General features: G+C 37.5%; 2 protein-coding genes, 1 non-coding gene and 1 pseudogene across 3 annotated transcripts; 2 read left to right on the top strand and 2 right to left on the bottom strand.

Moving 5' to 3' along the window:
* Positions 1 to 839: 839 nt before the first annotated feature.
* On the top strand, positions 840 to 1,719 carry LOC112085502 (annotated as a pseudogene).
* A 297-nt stretch (positions 1,720 to 2,016) lies between these two features.
* LOC112085436 lies at positions 2,017 to 3,561 on the top strand. The gene is made up of 2 exons (XM_024154650.1): positions 2,017 to 2,193; positions 2,653 to 3,561. Exons 1-2 carry the CDS (start codon positions 2,017 to 2,019, stop codon positions 3,559 to 3,561), a joined length of 1,086 nt encoding a protein of 361 aa, XP_024010418.1.
* Positions 3,562 to 6,412: 2,851 nt separating this feature from the next.
* Positions 6,413 to 6,520, bottom strand: LOC112085821. The gene has a single exon (XR_002899111.1). It is a non-coding gene; the product is annotated as a small nucleolar RNA R71 (small nucleolar RNA).
* A 1,361-nt stretch (positions 6,521 to 7,881) lies between these two features.
* LOC112085435 lies at positions 7,882 to 11,616 on the bottom strand. The gene is made up of 6 exons (XM_024154649.1): positions 11,588 to 11,616; positions 9,883 to 11,494; positions 9,179 to 9,804; positions 8,808 to 9,095; positions 8,622 to 8,727; positions 7,882 to 8,499 (listed from the first exon to the last, which is right to left on the bottom strand). The coding sequence occupies exons 1-6, from the start codon at positions 11,614 to 11,616 to the stop codon at positions 7,882 to 7,884; spliced, it is 3,279 nt and encodes a 1,092-aa protein (XP_024010417.1).

Below are 11,616 nucleotides of genomic sequence, written 5' to 3'. Positions count from 1 at the left end.
CTAAATTGGAATGAATAAAATTCATGCTGGGCTTATAAGATATATATATATATATATAAAATAACTAAATATAATTAATTTCTAATATTTACTAAAATAAATACATCACAGTATAATAGTTTAATAAATTATATGAGTTAATATCAATGACTTATAATTTACAAATTGCTAAATTAGGAACATCAAATAAATAGGGTTGTATGTTTTCAACACTAAGAAATGATCAGTTAAATGGCTAAAAATGATAGAAAATGATATCTTCTCTTAAAAAAATATAAGTTATTTTTTTTGTGTTTTTCCAAAGTATATGAAGATTTATAAGTGTAGAATAATTAGAAGAATTATCGTTGATGTGTCCTTATGTGTATTAGGTTTGCTGTATTTTTTTATTACCATTTTTTAAAAAAAAACTTTTGCGTTTTAGTTTTTTGGTATTACTTAATTACAATGGCAGTTAGTAAAAAATATAAATTATAGTCTAAACATTACTATTAAATAAGAAAAATTGAAATACTTAGAAATATATAATACTTTCGTTTTTAAAAATCTTAAAACTAATATTTAAATTTTATTAATTGTCGATATGTCGGGTAATCGGCGATGCAATGCGAATTCCTCCAGACAGACAAGATCAACTCGTCCGGTTGAAATTTTAACTCCTCCCACGAAAACAACTGCTAGGGTAAATATTACATTTTTCTTTTCACATTTATATATTAATCATATATAATATCATAAGTAAAAATGTAATTTAATAAATTCTGTAGAACAAAGACAAATGCAAATGGTCGTATATATAAGAAAAAACATTAATTTAATTATTCAACGAAGCAATTGCTATGGATAATTATACTCTCAAGATTCCTTCGTCTGCTGGTAGAGAGTATATGGTTCAAAAAGTTTAATCGAGCGTTCAACTTGAATATAACTTATGCATTCTTCAAAAACAAGCTTGATGAATTAAAAAAAAAAAGATACAAGAGATGGAAGGCTCTTATGAATTATACTGGTATCTCGGTTGATCCTGAGACATATATGATATATGCATCTGAAGAATGGTGGAAGGAACGTGAATTCGTAAGTACATTTAATCCTTTTAATAATGAAAATATGTATTCAATGTATGGAAATAAGAAATTTATGATTTTAAATTTGTAGGGCTGCAATTTAACCGACAGCTGCCAGAGTTTTGGGATGTGATGGTAAAATGACTTATATTATATGATGTTCACTCACAATCTCAACACTCTTCACGACAAATAAGAGAAGAACTGATCAACGAAGATGCACTTGATAAAGAAGGCTTTGATGACTCAGACACCGACAACGGTGATATGCAACAAACACAAGTTCCTGAGACACAAGAGGAAGAAGAAGTCTATCATGTAACCGTTGACGATGATACACGCCATTCGAATGAATATAGAAGTCAACCAGTTCAAAATTTTGCTCGTAGAGGCCAACGAGGGAGGGTCAACTCGCAGTCTAGCGTTCGACAAGAGATTAGTTCACAAAGATTAGGTGGTAGCTCACAGATTTCTGTTTCGAGTGGTTCATGAGGAGGTCGTAGAAGACAATCATTCGAGAAAACCATACAAGAAACCATTGCAGGATATACAGAGTTTCAATGACAAAGTTTCCAATAACTTCTTCTAGGTGCTTTTGACCAAGCTGACTACGATGAATGGAAAAAGGCAGAAACCATATTCCTTGCGCTAAAAATTCCAAATGGCACTAAATTTTATTGGGCATGCCTTAATACATTGAAGGAGTTAGTATTTCGGCGTAAGTATTTTATTGATATAGTGGAAGGCATAGATGAGGATAAGCTACAACTGCTAGAAGCTATGACTTGTGTATCACGGAACAACCAAGATGTGCCAAAACAGTTAGGTTCCGGCCAATCATTTGGAAGTCCAAATTCAGGAGGGTTATCATCTGGTAGTCCATCTTCCGGAAAGTAAAATTCAGGAGCATTATGGCCCTCCAACTTTAAACATTGGGGTACACCACCGAATGCTCAACAATGGGGTTCACCTCAACCGTATCCACAATGAGGCACACCACCAAATGCACAACAATGGGGCATACTACCAAATGTGGAACAATGGGGCACACCCCCATATGCTCAACAATGGGGGCTTCAACCGAACTTTCAACCTTAGGTTTCACCATCAAACTTTCACGCAAGAGGTGAGACACAAAACTTTCAACAAGGCGGCTCATAGGGAATGACTCCAGCCCATGTTCAATATGGATTTTCTGTTGGAGGTCAAGTAGACAGTACGAGAACTAACGAACAAGAAACTTTAAGAGCTTCACCAAACGCTCAACCAACAACATCACGCAGTGTTGATTTCACAAATTATTCTGAAACTGGACATCAAATACCTAGACCAGGAGGTATATTTAACATATGGGATACTCCGCAAGGAACAAACACAAATGTAAACGAAAATTTGTCAAAATTGTTCTGAAGATGAAGATTAGTCTGTAACAATTGTGTTTAAATATTCTCGTTTATGTAATGAAATATTTAATATTTTTATTTTTTTATTTCAACTTTTTGTGTCCTTGTTTAATATACATTTATATTTTCTAATGATGTTTTTTATTTCGTGTTTAAAATTTCAGATTTTTTGTTTATGTCAGTTACGATCACAAGGCATCCACAACCTAAGTTACGAAGAGAGAATTGAATTGTGGAATTTGGAAAATGAGCAATTTATGGAGTTAATAATTCAGCCAAGTTTGCATCATCAATATTTTAAAAGAGCACCAGAACTAACAGACCGAGGTTTGGATTGGGAAAATATTTGGCCTCGACTACAACAAGATGCTAGGGCTTATCTTCAGTTACTGCGAATGTCAATGCCATGTTTTATAATGTTCTGTGATACGCTACAAAAAAATTACGGTCTTCAACCAACATTAAATATGAGCATTGAAGAAAGTGTGGCTATATTTTTACGGATATGTGGGCACAATGAAGTTCAAAGAGATGTTGGTTTGAGATTTGATCGAAATCAAGAAACTGTACAAAGAAAATTCATTGAAGTTCTTAAGGCTACTGAATTACTTGCATGTCATTATATTAGAACTCCAACAAGAGAACACCTTGGCAGAATTCCAGAAAGACTTATACAAGATCGAAGATATTGGCCATATTTCAGTGGATTTGTTGGAGCTATGGATGGAACTCATGTATGCGTAAAAGTGAAACAAGAATTACAAGGAATGTATTGGGATCGACATGATAATCCATCCTTGAACATCATGGCAATATGTGATTTGAATATGTTATTCACATATATTTGGAATGGAGCACCAAGATCATGCCACGATACATCAGTTTTGACAATGGCACAACAAAGTGACTCTGAGTTCCCTTTGCTGCCACCAGAAAAATATTATCTTGTTGATTCTGGTTATCCAAACAAACAAAGATTTGTGGCTCCATATATATCATCACGAAACAGAGTTGTGAGATATCATATGGCTCAATTCAATTTTGGTCCTGCTCCTCGGAATAAACAAGAACTCATTGTTGTTTCTAAGTAACAAATATTCTAAAGGGGCCCTGCTAGAGCGAGCTGATTCGGCACGTTACAAGCCGGCGAGTTCTAACTGGGCCTAGTGGGCTTCATTGGGTCAAAGGGGAACGCGAATTCACTTGGGGGTGTGGGGGGGGGGGGGGTTTCCTTATTGGGCTAGACTTAGGTTTTCCTTTTTCTAGGTGATTTGGGAGTCGGATTTTTTTGGGGCTATAAATACAAGGCTTAGTGGTTGTAATTATTCATTCACACAAATAATAAGAAAACCCTAAACGGGTGTTTGCCTCAATTTGCGATTTCTCTCTTAAGTTTATTGCTTTCTTCGTGCTTGATTCACAACAAGTGGTATCAGAGCTCAAGGTTTTCCACGTGCCATGACGAAAGGAAATTCTCTCAAGTTCAATGTTCCTAGGTTCGATGGGAAAGGGAATTTCAGTCTGTGGCAAAGTCGAGTCAAGGATGTGCTGACGCAGCAGGGTATGAAGAAGGCGCTGTTAGAGAAGAAGCCGGACAAGATCAAGAAGGATGATTGGGACGATATGCAGGATCAAGCTGTTTCGACGATTCGACTTTGTCTCTCTGATGATATCACCAATCAGGTGATGAACATCACGACTTGCAAGGAGTTGTGGGATAAGTTAGAGAAGATGTACATGTGATAACACCGTATTTTGACCACTTTTATGGATCATAATTATGTCTTATGCAGGTGTTTTAACTCTGTTTTCAATGGTTTTTAAAGTGTTTTCAATGTTTTAGAGTTTCAAAAGACTTTTCAGGAAACTTGGGCAAAAGATATGCAATTTGGAACAAATGAGCAATTTTGGAAATGCAGACCGCCAGAAGTATGACAAGCGATGAAGGCTTTCTCACCGTCTGATCACCCCAAAAATTTGAGACAACATATAGGATCCAACCAGCTTTCTAATGCACTTGGTTTGGAGACAATCCAACGGTGAGATCTTCAGATATTCCCGATGTAAGAATGATAGAAAATGCAGTTCCGGAAGAGAGCTGTGTGTCGGGACTGCGGCCAACACCTGTTTTCCCGCGGGTAGAGCCACCGCGACTGCGGAACTTGGTCGTTCAATTTTCAGACGACTTAATTAAAGCCCAAATCAATTCCTTTCGTTCTTTTTGAAGCCCTAAGTGTCCAGGACCACTCCAGAAGCTATAAATACCCCCTTTAGGTCATTCTAAAGGGTGTGTTCTTTTCTGTTCTCAAATTTTCGTGTGAGACTCAAACCCTAGAGAGGGAGGCCGCCGTTTTTGAAGGAGGAGCCGCCGCTGGAGGAAGACATCGCGCCTCCATCTGCTTCTCTGTTATTCGTTTTTCTTCCTTCTTTTCTTTAATTTCCTGCACTTTCAATACTCTGTGATGATTGTTTACAATAAGTTTGAGTAGTTACCCAGTTGGGTTTAAAGGGATTGTTCAAAGGGAATTTCATGTGTCTTTGCTTATGAATCGATAGATTTAGGATTATTAATCTTCTAGATGTTCTTTATTTGCCTTTAATCTTACTGCGTGATTCTTTGCTGGCCACTTAGAAGCCGATCTGATATGATATGTTGCGAAAGTATTCATTGATTGTCTAAACTAGGGTGAAACGAGCAATTCTTCTATATGAGTGGAAACCTACCTGTAGTTGAGTTGTGAATGTTGATGAGTCTTGTTCTGCTATTGCATCTTCTCTCTTCCAGGATCAGAGTGGAAACCTACTGATCAGGGTTGCGAGAGATAGTTGTTTAGTGCTGCGAAAGTAGGCTATTCATACTTCCGTGCCTCGAGTTCTAGAACATACGTAGTTGATTACCTTTATCATTTGTTTAAAATCGACATAGCTTAGTCCATGAACCCCTGCGAAACCCCTTGAGCCCCAACGTTTGTCTTTCATTGCTTATAACCTTCAATTTTAGTTTGCTATTCATTCGCTTGTTCTTTGCTTCAAATCGCCTCTTGTTTAATCGCCTACTACTTGCTTTCGTTTGCTTTCGTTTTTGTCAATTGCTTTTTAGTTTTTAATTGCTTTCTAGTTTAGATTTAGTGACAACCAAAACCCAAAACCAAAACCCAAATTGTTTAGTTCTAATCTGATTTAAGCATAGCCGTGAATTCGTACTGAAACAACTAAGTCTCTGTGGATCGATACCCTAAGTACTACATCGCACATCTGTGCACTTGCAGAAATTTAGGGGTTATAAATTTAAAACCTGAAGCTTAGTAAAACAAAAACCGACCAACCCCGTTTACAATCGCATCAAGTTTTTGGCGCCGTTGCCGGGGACTTTGATTTGTTTCGTTGCGAATCCCAGCTTAAATCCATTAGAACACTTGTTTACTTTTACTTTTCTTTTGAAACTTTCAGGTTTCTCTGTGATGAGAGGCCAGGAACATGTTCCCGAGACTCTTGGTGATCCACCATATCGTGTGGATGGTGATCCAATCAATGATGACCTAACTGATGATGAGTTTGAAGAACCGATCTATGATGACAATGAGCTAATCAGATCGACAAAACGTGAAGATTCGAGAAATTCTTGGGAGATCGAAGAGCTATTCAACCAGCCTTACCTGAGGATGGCAAAACCGAAATTAAGGTACCCTATATCCATTTAGTTCAGCAAAATCAATTCCATGGTTACAATTTCGAACACCCGATTGACCATATCGAGACGTTCGAAGAATTATGTGCAACCATTACAGCAAATGGGGATTACCACAAGTGTAGTCTTTTCCCATTCTCTCTTAGAGATAATGCCAAAAAATGGCTAAAATCTTTGCCACCTGCTTCACTAAAAATGTGGGCAGCGTGTAGAACTTCTTTCCTAAATCGTTTTTACACTAGAAATCGTTCAAATCTCTTAAGAAACAAGATAAGAACTTTTAAACAAAAAGAAGATGAAGATCTTTTAGATACTTGGGAAAGATTTAGGGAATACCAAAGAGATTGTCCACACCATGGATATACCGAGGAATACCTGCTGGGTATCTTCTATCGCGGTATAACTCCAGAGTTACGACACTCTTTCGACACAGCAAGTAATGGAGATTTCTCAACTAGATCTGTAGAAGATGCTCACGTTTTCATTAAAAATTTCGCAAACAGCATCCGAAATCAAGTAACCTTTGGTAATTCTGCACTTCCTGAGAAGAAAGAAGAAATTTCGGAAGTTATGAAGTGTCTCCATTACATAATGAGTCATCTTGGATTGCAACAACCAAATAAGGTACACAATACGTGTAACTTTAACGGCTGGGACAACCCAATGGATTCTTATGGTCCAGGGATGGTTAACACTGCAAAAGTCTATCAAATTCAAGATTTTCCATTCGTTTCTAATCACCGCGGGTCCATTCATCCGGACCGCGGCAAACCAAGCTTTCACCGCGGTCGTGATGATGCTGACCGCGGCCAAGACCTGTTTCACCGCGGTCGCCAGCCTTCTGACCGCGGGAAACCGTCTTCCGAACTTGCCTGGAAACCACCTTCCGAACCAATCTTGGCTATTCAATCTAATCCTGTTTCATATCCTAGTTTTCCCTCTTCTGAAGCTGAAAACCTAAGCAAAAAGATTATAGAGCTTGAAAAATCTAGGTCTCAAGAGATTAGTGATCTTAGATCTGAATTAAAAATGATGCAAGAGGATTTCAATGAAAAATTTTCCACCCTCCTTAGCCTGATGATCAAAACCAATTCTAGAAACATAGAAAATTCTGAAGAGGAGCCAAGTGAAAATTCTTTTGAAAGCTCAAGTGAAGCAGGTCCCTCTGATCATGTGAAAGCTATCACACTTAGGAGTGGATTAGCTTACAAAGAGCCTGAATTTCCTAAAGATCCCGAAGATTAGGAAAAGGCACTACAAGAAATGTGGGTATTATTAGCGGTCGTTAACCGCTATGAATCGTATAACATAGCGTTTCCTTAAGCGCTCTGACAGCGCCCGTCATCGTAGGTCTGGCACTTTAGATAGCGGACTTGTCGAATGCTATATTTAAGTAAATGCCAATAGCGTTTATGACGCTGCTATTATTAATTTTTATAATAGCATGTATTAATTGTTATGATTTGGTTGTACCTATCTGAATTGTTTGACAAAGATAGCATATATTTTTCTGTTATTAAATTAATTTATAATGACCCGAATTTAGATTTAAATAATTATTTTTAATAATAAAAATTAATTTTGGTTTTATTAAATTGCAAATTATTTTGGTGATAATAATTTCATAACAAAAAATACCATTCATTAATCATTTCCACGTTTACAAATCCAAAATCATCAGCAACCAAAACCAAAAATCATCAACATTTCCATGTTTATTCTATCAATCAACCACTAATAACCCTTCACAATCATCCCTAACATAAACACTATCATCATCAGAATGTTCACCATCGAGATCTTCAACTTCTGGTATAGGTAAAGGTGCAGAACCTAAATCCTCCTCTGTTTCCAACTCATGATAGCCTCTAGGTGGTGCTCTCACAACAACATACCAATTTGAAGAATCATCTTCCCTAGAGTAGAATACTTGTTTCGCTTGAGAAGGTAGAATGAATGGATCTTTCAAATATGCTGCTTGGTTCATATGAAGGTTCACAAGAGTGAAGCCATCTTCTTCTTTCACACCATTCCCTGAGTTGGCCCAATTGCATCTAAACAGAGGTACTTTGAACATGTGATAGTCCATAAGTAGAATCTCCTTTATCACTCCATAATATGTAAGCATATCAGCTACTTGTCTTGTATCTCGTGCACTTGATCTACACATGCTAAATGCTTCATAAGTGACTCCACTGTTTTGTGTCTTCCGCTTAACTGCATCTGTGTGAAATCTCTGCCCATTGACGATGAACCCTTTATGTGCTTGCGCAACATTTCTAGGTCCAAATGCTAACCACTTTATCTCCTTGGAATGTCCTACAGTTGCATCTGAATGAATCTGATCCAGGAAAAAACCACCAATTTCAGAGCAATCAGTAATCTAAAAATCTGAACATGAACATGAACTAACCAATCCGTACATTTACTGAAATGGTAATCAAGAAGAGTGAAGATGACAACCTTTGTTTTAACCCATTGTGCAAACTGCTCTGTATGGTTTTTCCACAACAAAGTTTCATTTTTCTCACATCGAGCATCAGTAGCTTGTAATTCTTCCAAATGCATCCTGAGTTTACAGTAAACAACAACTATGAAAATGAAATACAAATTTTAAATAGAGCTGAAACTAAAAGGATATCCTCTTACCCAACATACGGTTCCATACAAGCCATGTTCATTAGCACATAGCGATGTGCATTGTCTCTATCTTTATCAGAAAGGGTGACCTGTTTACCCTTCTGTAGAGGTCGACCTTGAAGTACCATCCTATCATCCTCAATATCTTCATTACGATTCACTCTTTCTTGAACTGGTACTGAATCTTGAAGGAACTCTAAACAAAATGCAATGCATTCTTCAGATAAATATCCCTCAGCCATACATGCTTCTGGCTTTGCATGATTCTTAACATAAACCTTTAATTTTTTCATGTACCTACAATTCAGTCAACATATATGCATATTAGACTAACATTATTGCATGAATTTCATATAGTAAAGTAATTGAGTACATCAAACCTTTCAAAGGGATACATCCAGCGGAAGTGGACTGGTCCTCCTAAACGTGCCTCTTTTGATAGATGTATTGGAAGGTGGAACATGATATCAAACAAGGATGGAGGGAAGAACCGCTCCAGTTGACACATTGTTTCCACAAACTCAGACTCCATTGTTATGAGTTTCTCTGGGTCAATGATACGCTGGCACAATCTGTTAAAGTAATTGCATAATCTGGTAATAGCAATCCTAGGTCCTCTACGTAACAAACCTCTTAACGCAGCTGGTAACAAGTTTTGTACTAGCACATGATGATCATGCGACTTCAAACTTCCTATATTATGAGGGTTAACTGAAACATTGTTAGCAATATTACCACAATAACCATCACGACCTCTAAACTTAGATAACCTTTGGCAAAAAATGGCCTTCTCTTTCTTGGATAACCAATAGGCTGCTGGAGGTAAGTATGTTTTCTTTCCCCTAACCTCTGAGTGCAAGTGCTTTCTGATTCCAATATCTTCTAAGTCTTTTCTTGCTTTCAAACCATCTTTCGACTTGGCAGTTTGCATCAAGATAGACAATATAGCATCCGAGACATTTTTTTCTACGTGCATCATATCAATATTGTGACGCACAGGCAATTCCTAAGACATTAAACAATAAACTGTTAGGCATATACGTATACAAGAAACTGAGAATATTGTTTAGTTAAGTTACTTTACCTTCCAGTAAGGTAGTTCAAAGAATATTGATCTCTTCTTCCACCGCCATAGATCATTTGATTCTTCACACTCATCTTCTTCAACCAGCTCATCATCTTCCAAATCTGTTCTTTTTCTTTTTTTTTCCTTGTCTAGAGGTCTTCCAAAATCATTCCTAAACGCCTTTACTGTCTCATAAATTTCAGCACCTGTTTGTATCCTATTAGCTCTCCCAACTTCAACAGTGTTGTCAAACCACCCTTTTTTAAATCTGTAAGGATGGCCAGGCGGTAGTCTCTTTCTATTTCCCATGTATACATACTTACGGCTAAAGTTAAGCCACATAGAAGGAGTATCCTTTCCACAGACGATGCAAGCTTGTTTCCCCTTGACTTTACTTCCAGACAATACTCCCAAGGCTGGATAGTCACTGATACTCCAAAGTAGTATGGCTCTAAGTGTGAAGTTCTCCTTCGCAAATGAGTCATACACTTCAATACCCTCAGACCACAAATCTTGTAAATCTTCAATCAAAGGTGCTAAGTAGACATCTATGTTATTACCAGGAGCTGATGGACCAGGGATCAACAAAGTTAACATTATATTCTCAGCCTGCATACACATTGTTGGAGGCGTGTTATAGTTGACCAACAATACTGGCCATGTGCTGTGATTGGTGTTTTGCATAGAGAAAGGGTTCATCCCGTCTGTACAAAGTCCAAGTCTAAGGTTCCTTGGTTCGGCAGCAAAGTCAGGCCATCTGTCATTCACTTGTGCCCAAGATATAGAATCAACAGGATGTCGCATTGTACCATCTTCAGTTGCATTTGTTGAATGCCAACGCAAATGCTCAGCCATCCTTTTTGATCTAAACATCCTCCTAAATCTGTCCTTGATTGGAAAATATCTAAGGATCTTTGCTGGAATCCCTATCTTCATCTCATTACTGTGCTTATCTTTCTCCCATCTTGAAACTTTGCACCTTGGACAGCTTTCTAGCTTTTCAAACTCCTTCCTATATAATATGCAATCATTCCTACAAGCATGAATATTCTCGTACCCAAAACCAAAGACCTTCAGAAACTTTTTGATTGCGTCTGTACTCTTCGGAAGCACATTGTCTTCAGGTAGCATATCTTGAATTAAAACCAACAGCTGATCAAAGTAGTTCTCAGACAAACCACTCTTAACTTTGATTCTGTAGAGTCCCATGATTGCTGCCACCTTTGTGTATTTCACACAAGTAGAGTACAATGGAGTTTCAGCTTCTCTTAACTTCGTCCTGAATTCAGTTTCTTCTAGAGCTTCATCCTCCTCATTTGGTTCCCCATTGTCATTCGGATTACCTTCACCTATACAAAATGCTGTCTTCAACAAATCAAAAGCCTCAGTTTCAGATCCAGGAGCAATATCTTCCGTACAATCTCTTTTCTCACCATGAATACTCCAACAAGAACTCTTATACTTCATATCCATACCCCTAATCACTAGATGCTCAACAATCTTCTCTAATAACTGATGGCTTAAATTGCGGCAATCTCTACAGGGGCATAGCATTTCAGACAGATTACCTAATCTTCTTGCTGATGAATTCACGAAATTAGTCACTCCTTCTGAGTACTCAAGAGTATTCCTACATGGTAAATCGGGAAATAGAAGTTAGCCTAACAAGATAAATTGGGAAATACAATTATAAGATTGAGAGATTGTGTTAAGAAGATCAAACCTTGGCAGGAAAACCCATGCCTTGTCCAT

This window comes from Eutrema salsugineum, unplaced genomic scaffold, assembly GCF_000478725.1.
Source record: "Eutrema salsugineum unplaced genomic scaffold, Eutsalg1_0 scaffold_3, whole genome shotgun sequence".
NCBI lineage: Eukaryota > Viridiplantae > Streptophyta > Magnoliopsida > Brassicales > Brassicaceae > Eutrema > Eutrema salsugineum.
The sequence above is the reverse complement of the archived record's forward strand: the minus strand, read 5'-3'. Positions and strand labels throughout refer to the sequence as shown.

Excerpts from the sequence above, each read along its gene's own strand:
- LOC112085436 (XM_024154650.1), top strand. The coding sequence starts at position 2,017 with ATGCTCAACAATGGGGTTCACCTCAACCGTATCCACAATGAGGCACAC. Across the intron at positions 2,194-2,652 it reads ATCAAACTTTCACGCAAGAG|TTACGATCACAAGGCATCCA; the intron begins GTGAGACACAAA and ends TGTTTATGTCAG.
- LOC112085435 (XM_024154649.1), bottom strand. The coding sequence starts at position 11,616 with ATGGACAAGGCATGGGTTTTCCTGCCAAG. Across the intron at positions 11,495-11,587 it reads GCATGGGTTTTCCTGCCAAG|GAATACTCTTGAGTACTCAG; the intron begins GTTTGATCTTCT and ends TTTACCATGTAG. Across the intron at positions 9,805-9,882 it reads TTGAACTACCTTACTGGAAG|GAATTGCCTGTGCGTCACAA; the intron begins GTAAAGTAACTT and ends TTAATGTCTTAG.